We start from the raw sequence: 9473 nt of genomic DNA on the forward strand, positions 1-9473 counted from the left end.
AAAAAATCTTCCTCCAGATATAAGAATGAATCTTTTCTTATGGACTCAAATAAGTTTTGCTGGAAAACTGAATATGGAACAAGCAAAGCTTAATACTAAACAATATATATACTAGCTGTATAATAGGTAATAGGTAGTAGGCCAGCTCTAATAGTAATTTGGTATGGCTTCGCGGGCCAAATGTAATTAGGCTGCGGGCCAAATTGGCCCGCAGACCAGAGTTTGACACCTATGGTACAGGAGATGTTCAGCGAGACTGGACCGCACCAGAGAAAAAGGGCCCTCTCGTGGCTGCTTGCAGCTTTAATTAAATATGAAATTGAATACAGACAAACCAAACAGGTCCAACAAATTATTGAGCTAAGTGTGTGAATCCACACATACAGTTCACACTTGTGCATATTTGCAGACAGAGACACAGAAATGCAGACTAATCCTCATTTGTATCGTGCCAAAGTTAAATAAAAGCAGAACTCTTCTGCTAATCATTTGTTATAAATAGCCCCCAGTGCCTGTACTTTACTCATTTCTTGTTCCTGAAGTATTTTCTGTTCCTCTACAGAATTAACAGACTGAAAATGGCTGTAGTGCTGTTGGAATACTTGATGGTGCACTGAGAAATGCTAGAACCTGCTTAAATCCTTGAGCCAGCATGGAGAATTTTTCTGAGGGAGTAGATAATTTCCTGTAACTCTGTCTTCGTCGCCAACAGCTGCTGTTGAAGTACCCTAGAGTTACACAATTGACGCACAAAAGAGTTCAATAAGCAATTACAGCACTGTGATAGTGCTGGACAGCTTCCTGACATGTGTGAATGTGAGACTCGCCCTCCAGGTGTTTTTCTGGAAAGGCAAACATAAGGAAATGGTTTTAGTCATCTTGGCTAGAATATATTATTGAAATTGACAGATTTAGCTATGGAGCAGAAAAGTGGCCCTTGGCTAAACTTTTCATACAGTAAATAAATCAATAAATTTGGGGTCTGCAGCCACAAACGCCCACACACAGCCATCCACTGTCAAATTCAACAGTATAATGAGAAAAACAGATGCACAAGACTAACTTGATACAACAGGGGCTGAAAGCATGATGTTACGTCACGAGGAAAAGAAATGTACATTTAAGAGAGGCTGATTTAGAGCAATGAAGTCAGAAAAGGTGAAGGGGCAAGAAAAAATAATAAAAATCATACAGCAGAATATTTTTCAAATATTTTTTTCTCTCCAGGAAAAGGGACCAATAAAATAGGGCCAAGCAAACAAGGTTGTAAGTGTCTTTAGGGCAGAGCATGTATGAGGGAAGTGGTGGCGGTGGTGGTGGTGTTGGGGGCGGTGGTGATGACCAAACAGCAGAGTCGAGTTCCACTCAGAGAGCTCACACTAATCTGACTCGACATGCTGAACCGGGTCTATTTTTATTCTTTACAAATCACTCCTTTTGCTCGGGACTCGCTCATGCCACTTTTTCCCCATAGTTTGTTGCTTGTATTTTTATTTGTCTCTTCTGCCTTACATCTATGGTCAGCGGGCACACAGATCAAAGAGCAAATAGCAATCATACAAATGCTCACAAATTCTTTCTTTTTATTGGCTACCTGTTAATTTATCTGGAATTTGGTGACTGATAATAAAAAGATATTCTCTGACATTACAAACCATATAGCTTCTTCAAAAAAATTGCAAAAAATGAATAAATATTTGAATGCTCAAAGTATAAAAATATATGAGGTGGGTGGTGGTCTGGTGGTGGGGGTCCACATTCATATATCAAACCAAAAACAGTCTATATTTGACATTTGTTCATTGTTAGGACCACCTTTGAATCATCTATATCCACACATGAATAATCACTATATTTACTGGAAAATTATATGTTGTTACATGGGCACAGTTACATAGTGAGTGAGTCTAAAGAGAAACTTGATGACAATCAGGGTTAATTTGACCATTTCCATATGTCCATGTCTACTTTTGCACACAGTGAAGTGACTGTAATAAAGCGCCTTGTAAACAGTATAGATCAGTAATGAATGTATTGGTCTTTGATTTACTTTTGTTGCCGTTACTGATCAATTGGACAGCCTGATACAAATGTTTAGGATAGTACAGCACTATCCGGTCTTTAAGTCTAACGTCATTAGCCATGTCTGGGCCCAAACTCCGCTGCAGGTCTCAAAGTCAAACAATCACTGCGACATCACTAAGAGTTGAAGAACTGTCTAAATTATTTCATCTGTAATAAAATGTGGCTTGTCTACCAGGTGTAACAATTAAGTTTAACATCCAAGCATCATTGAAAGCAGAATTTATTCAATTTAACAGAGTTAGAAGTTAGCAGGAAATTAGCTCGCTAGTTTCCACCTAAACATGATATACCATGTTCTGACTCAGGGATTTCAGAAAAATAATTAAACATACAGCTCTGCTATCAAACTTCTGACACAAATGAAGATAGAAAACTACGGGTCGCGGGGGCAGCAGCCTAAGTAACAATTAAGCTTAATATCCAGGCGTCCATGAAAACAGAATTTACTAAATTTAAGTTAGCTCGCTCGTTTCCACCTAAACATGACATACCATGTTCTGACTGAGAGATTTCTTAAAATTTTAAAACATACAGCTCTGCTATCACTTCCAACATAAATGAAGACAGAAAACTAAACAGCAGTGTCGTTTTGTAGGATTACTGAAATTTGGCTAGCTAGTATGTAATGACGTGCTATGTGATCGCTAGCAACACAGCTATGTTAGCATAACATAAACACAGTGAAGCTGGAGGACGAACGCTAACTTTTTCCACTGGATAAAAGTTGGGGGTTCCCGATGGTTAGGGACAAATGCAATTGCATGGCAGGGTGCTGTAAACGGACCGAACTTCAGTCAGGAGAACAACTGAGATAATCCATCCACAATACGAGGTTAGCCATTAATATACTGCTGGCATGGGCTGGGCTGTAGTTACATCATAAGGTTTTAAAAACTGAGCTTTAAAATGAATAGCGGTAATAGAAACCAAAAGAGGCCGACAGTGATGACTGTTTTAGGGGCTTGTTGAGATTAAATAGAACAAGATACAAACCATGAAAACATGTTCAAAACACAACAGCCTTATTAAACGCAGAGTTGGTTGGGCCCAGAAGCAAGATCATGTCATCACTTAAAGACCGGATAGAACTGAATATGGTAATATTGTAATTATATAATATCAAAATATAACCACGTCTTTGTCTTGTTCTGTCCTTTTCATCTAGACACAACTCCAAGAGACTACTACAAGAGCTACCCAATGGTAGACTACACCCACCGCCAGTCTCCTCCCACCTTCCAGCCTATCAACTTCCACCCCAAGGACAAGCCCTTCCTCCCACCACCAGATGTCCATGCACCTTTAGCCATTACCATCAACGCCTCCCAGATCCCCAAACCTAAGATCTCCAAGACCAACACTCACCCACTCACCTCCAGCTCAGCCTTCAAAGCATGGGACCCAAGTAAGAGCCACATTCAGCACCCGGCAGCCTCCCACATGGGCCTTGGCGGGCAACAGCATCACCCTATCCAACAGCAGCAGCACCAGACACTGCACCAACAGAACAGCAGGCGCCAGGCCTACTCCAACAAGAGGCAGTTCAGCATTGAAACGCTGCCCGAGCTCTTCTCGCAGCCGCTGGGCTACGGCCATTCGCCGCATATGCACCCCAAGCACAAGGGACTGGCCACTAACAGCAAAACAGAGGTCACTGTGTGAACATGGGGCAGGATTGATGAACAGACAGAAGACAAAAATGGAGCAGTTGAGGGGAAATGTTCTAATATCTTTTATATCCTCAGTTATAATGGTGTGCTGGAGCAAGCAAATATCGTATCTGGAATTTTTTTAACTCTGCATTTTCCTTGTCATTGTTACCAAGAATAACAATAATGTGAGTGATATTTGTGTACTTTTACGACCACTAAAGCAAAACAGATAAGTTGCAGATAAGCTGTGAAGGTGGTGGATTAGTGGATTATTTGCTTTGACTCTTTGAACCCAGCAGCGTCTCTAAATAATTGAGTGGCAGTTGGCACAGCTCTCTCCTCCGTCTCCTCTCAAGCCCCTTGTACCTCAGTGACATTTTGCTCAGGTGCCGAGTGCCCTTCCACTATGTACAAATGTTCAAATTCAACTCATACACGCTTTACCCCTCAAACTGGCCCAGACTCTGACACTGACAGGAGAGGAGGGTAGAGGAGTGTGTCCCCCAAGACTCTAGCTTCCCATCAGTAGACACAATGCCATTGTGTTGTCACCACTCATTGCCCTCCAGCCCTCCAAAGAATGAGATATCAGCCTCGCAATTCATACTAGAGTGGAGGGCAGGATAGTGTGGGAGGGATTCATCTCATTCCAGGCGCAAGTGAGATGAGAAAGATAAGAAAAAATGAAGCATGCATACACATGCACATACTACACACTTGTCAAAAATTATACAAGGTTCCCAGCAGTGTCAAGAGACCACAGAAAACCCCACCTCCATCCGAAAAACTGGGCAAATGAACAGGCCAGCCCTTTAGTTATTTGTGGCAGCATGTTGAACAGCAAATTTCAGTCACAGTCTCTTGTGACATGGTGGATATTTTTACCTCTACATGAAGCCGAGGATGTGTTACAATACCTAGAAAAGGGGCAAAGGGATCATCCCGAAATGTCATTGCAAAGTCAGTGAATTCTTTCCATTTCACAAATGCATCACAGAAAAGTCAGCTAATCCTGCACATTAGTACAGACATGGATTTTCTCTGACCCCAGAAATCCGCTTTGTTATTTTTGGTGCCATACATTTGCAAAGATACATTTTCATAATTAGACACTAACGATTAACATAATTCTGGATGTAGGAAGAGAGTGATGTGATGCATTCAGGAACCTTTTTCCCTGCTGTTTGATGCATGGAGATATTTCTGCAAAACTAACATAATCTGAAAGGCTGAAACCAACTGTACATAGTACACTGCAGTTTACTTCACTTCCTCTTAACAAAGTGCTCAAACACTATAAGTTAATAACTGCTTCCACGTGCATACACAGCAGCATAAATCAGTGGATTTCTGGGAGATAACGCTTCAAACTGTTGAATACTGACATAAAAAATTAACCAGGTCTCGATTTATACCAAGGGCCAAAAGTAGAAATTAATACCCATTGATAATCATACGTGGTAACGTAAAAACCCATCGATGCTCATTCTACATTTTAATAAATAAATTTTATCTTTTCATCTTAGAAAAAATCCCTTTTTGTTTCAATTTGGTTTGCTGTCTCTCTATGTTTGGTGAACACAGGAGTTCTGCACCAGCTAATTGTTAATTTATCTTATTTATAAGTTGTGTCCTCTTAGCTAGCTTGCTAGCCATGAATAATAGCATTTAAAAAAATACATTAAACAAAACAAATGTTAGTTATCAGCTTTATCATGAGTGTAGTTAGCCATCAACTCTTTTTTCACTTTTAGTTAATCTTAGAAAAACCTTTTTGAAGATTTTCACCAAATTTTTGCAACAATGTCAGCTAGCATAAATTTGGCATGACCCTTACAGGCACAATAGCTAAACACAAGGAAATAATGGAAATTTGCCCATGTTAAAAGTTCCAACCATAAAAGGCACCTTTTGTACCTTTACCTAATTGCTATTCCAGAGGAGTAACTAGAAATACTGTTTTTTTTAAAGTAGAATTTCTTGAGTAGTTTGCCAAATAGCAGTTTTTTGATAGCTTAAGTATAAAAAAACGCAATAATGCTTTCATCCTTCAAAATCCCTTACCATCCCACCACTTATTTCCAATTCCTCCTCCTCAATATAGACCAATCCAACAGCCAGTCTGACTCACTGATTGAATTCACCTTCATTTGTTATCACTGGGACACCAGCTATTCCGCAGTGCATATGCCTGGCTCATGCTACAGCGCATCCGGCAGGTGGTGGAACCTCATCAAACAGCACCGCTTAACAGAGTCACACATTATTTGGCACTTTTTCTCTCTTTCCCTCCCTTTCTGTCTCTCCATCTATCTCTCTTCTTTCACTCTGTATCTCACTTGCTTTCTCTTACTTGTAGTGTCCTAGCAGACTTTCTTCTACTGCCCGACCTCCCTTTGTGCATCCATATCCAGGAAGGGTTGAGCAGTGGGTACGAAGCACTCTCCCTGATGTTTGGTACCCACTGCTCCAAGCTGTTGTAAACGTGATAGCCTCACTGGGTCTTCATAGTGTGTTTGAGCATGTACAAGGAGAAAACTATAATTAATGACAGAGCCAGTCAAAGCATGGCAGGCTCCAGATTCATCCTCACTACACCACACCGCACAAGCACTCACACAAAAACGATTACATTCATACGCACATCCACAAGCTAGCATCCACAAACACAAGCTGTGGCATCAATGACCAAATGCTTTGCAATATATTATTCATATCTGGAGATTTGCTGATGCCAAGCTTAAAGAAGTAAAGTGGATTTTATGTAAGACAGATTTAAATTTTTAAGAAGATTTTGTTTGTTTGTTTTACTTGCCAGCAGAAATGTCAGTCAGCCAAATTCCCCAATTTGCATCTCAATTTTATTGGAGCTGTGAATGTGCACAAGCAAATAAAATGAGCAGCAGGGTAAAACTTTAACGAGCAAGAATCAAGTAGCAGTATAATGCTCGCTTGTAATGCTGCAATGGCTTCTCCACTTTACCTCTCCAAGATGTGAAAAACCTGTTAGGCAAGCTGTTGGACTGGTGGTAGGGGATGGCATGCTTTTGTAATAGGGGATCAGTAGAGAATGGGGATCATGAATACAAAAGCATCAATGGGATATGCATGCTGTGAATATGCATCAAACACATCTGTGCTTATGCTTTCGCCAGCACTGCACAGTATTCAGTGCACCACAGTGCCGCAGCTTCTCTTGCATGGCTTCACCATCTCTCTGACTTTTATTTTCTCGAGGTGCCACATTTTTTAGTGGGTCACTTCATATGAAAAGCTTTCTGGCCTCTAAAATCCCTACCAAACCGTTCTGTGGGCTCTCTCCCTAATCAGTCGGAATGCATAAGAGGTTGAGAATAAATAAGGAATGACAGCGAGTAAACAAGCAATATGCATCAGTGAAGCAATAAGCGCTAAACCTCCCTCGCCCTATCTCTCTCTTTCTGTTTGCCTATTTGGAAGCCTCCTCAGAGTTTAAGGCTGGGTGCTAATAAGGGCACGGGTGTCAAAAACGACGCAGAGCTGAGTGAAAGAATGAGCTGTGCAGAGGGCTTGAGACAAAAAAATGAAGGCGATGAGATGAGAAAAGAGAAAAGTGGCTGTACGAACACAGCCGATATCGCGATGGTTGTTTTTCATTCTGACTTGTCTGGGTGGTCTAAAAACATTCATTCTGGGTCTTATCTCTGTGCATTCAAGCAACCAGCTATCAAAAACGCTTTGTGACTGTAGCTGGGAGTCGAATATGGTGTTTACTCTGATTTGCACAACAACAAAATCAGGAACTGGACCTTGTACTCACTGGCTGGCCTCAGAGGGCGTGAAGCTTGTGCTACCCAACAACTCGGAGGTTGAACAGAATGCCAACACAGGCTCCAGGATTTGCAATTAAGGAGCAGAGTTAGTCCTTCAGGACAAGCAAAGCCTGAGGACAGGCTACCAGCAAAGTGAAAGAGACTGGCAACTTGAAAGCTTTGCTCGGATTTTGTTAGCTGTCATGTCTCGCGGAGATGGCTGACAGCGAGCGCTGTGAACGCCTGCTTCTTGAATTGTTCATTTTGTGAGATCCGTATCACAGCTGCAATCTTGCTGATGTACTGGAAAACAATGGCACCTTTCAGTGTTAATTTCCCAATGGACAGCGAATGGACAGTGAAGGATGTGTTTTTACATCAACGATGGATGAACCTTAATGACTCCCTTCAAGCAAATGACATACATGTACCAACATCCACACACACCTGAAACAAGACACAAGAGCCACAGACGTATAACGCTACTTATATCCTAAACACAAAGTCTCCAACTTTGTGATATGAAGCAGGACCAAAAGCCTTGAATCAGGAGAAACTGAGTACACCTAACTGATGCTTAAACATCCAAAACAGTGAGAATGCTGGGACTGCTTTGGATCATCAGCTTAGAGTGAATTTACTCAATCTCTCCTGATTACGACAGACTGTGGCATTGCTCGCTCGAGTCAGAGCTAACTGACTGTTGTTTGTAAAACTTCCTCTCTATAAAAGAATCATCAAGTATTCTACGGCAGGTTATCTGAATGCAACCTGGTAGACATACTTGGGCTCCATGATCCCGAGCAATATATAGATTATGTTGTATGGTTCGATTGTTTCTTTGTTTTCTGTCCGTTTTTGTACGGTGTTTTTCAATGATTGACCAACGGAAAAATTTTGAAGAGCTTCCAGATTTCATGGCCGCACCCCTTGCCCCCGCCCCTCGCAATCACCTAGCACATGCCATACAATGTAACGTCAAGCAGATGAATTACATTATATGCCATGTGTTTGAAGCTTGTACGGTATACATGCACTCATATATTTAATGTTAAATGATATTGCATTGTATCCAAGTGCTTTGCCAACACATTCGCTGAAAGTGAAAGGAAGACTCAGCGGTTTCTTGTACAGCTTTTGCATCTGCAAAAAAAAAAGAAAAGACAAAGACAAAAAAAAAAGTAATGCGTCGTCTCATAATAATTTGTAATAGGCAGCAATAGGCTGCCTTGGATTGCTATGTAATACTTGTGTTTATATGTATCCTATACCATTTGTCTGCTGTGAAATTCGTTGACTACTCAGCTTACATAAGGGCTTTTTATAGATATATAAAAGCAGACTGGGCAATCTGACATCACTCTGTAACTCAAGACAAATTTCTCCAGATTTTTTGTTTTTATGTTTGTTTTTTTAGGGATGAAGGGATATGAACAGAATTTTCACGCATACAAAATGCTATATAATAAAGTTTTGACTGCCAAACTACAATGTCTATAGGCACTCATACTGCATTGGCCCATGTGTCTTGTTTGAATAAATCTTTCAAGAAATATAGCATTTGTTAATCGTACCTGTGTCTGCTGGCTGTTTCTTTCTAAGAGTCATGTTGCTTTAGGAAACTGTTTATCTCACACCTTTTAGCATCATTATTTGCCTAAATGATATAACAGGCATGGTAAACAGACAGTTAATTCTAAAGTTTTACCTAATGGGATATAATAAAAATCATCTGGTCCTTAAAAAAGTACAACCTCTAATGAATTATGGACTTTCTAATACTTGAAAATGCCCATTTAACCTTTCCCAGATTGATGGGTAGTAGACTGCCTCCTTAGGATCATTGCTAATTTCTTCCCTCCTTGGCATAAAGCTCAATGCTCCCGCAAACTGACAAAACTTCTGCTTTTATAGACGTGCTCACACTTGCTGATGATCAATTAAT

General features: G+C 40.6%; 1 protein-coding gene across 1 annotated transcript in view; it reads left to right on the forward strand.

The window, feature by feature from the left end:
• Nucleotides 1-9094, forward strand: part of LOC102210102 (protein shisa-9) — a 117146-nt gene extending 108052 nt beyond the window's left edge. Inside the window, exon 5 of the mRNA XM_005750162.1 lies at nt 3251-9094. Coding sequence (XP_005750219.1) covers nt 3251-3747 — 497 coding nt within the window. The 3' untranslated portion in view covers nt 3748-9094. The remainder of the gene's footprint in view (nt 1-3250) is intronic.
• Nucleotides 9095-9473: the final 379 nt, after the last annotated feature.

The sequence above is a fragment of the Pundamilia nyererei genome, unplaced genomic scaffold, assembly GCF_000239375.1.
Source record: "Pundamilia nyererei isolate P.nyererei 1_Seehausen unplaced genomic scaffold, PunNye1.0 scaffold00264, whole genome shotgun sequence".
Lineage (NCBI taxonomy): Eukaryota > Metazoa > Chordata > Actinopteri > Cichliformes > Cichlidae > Pundamilia > Pundamilia nyererei.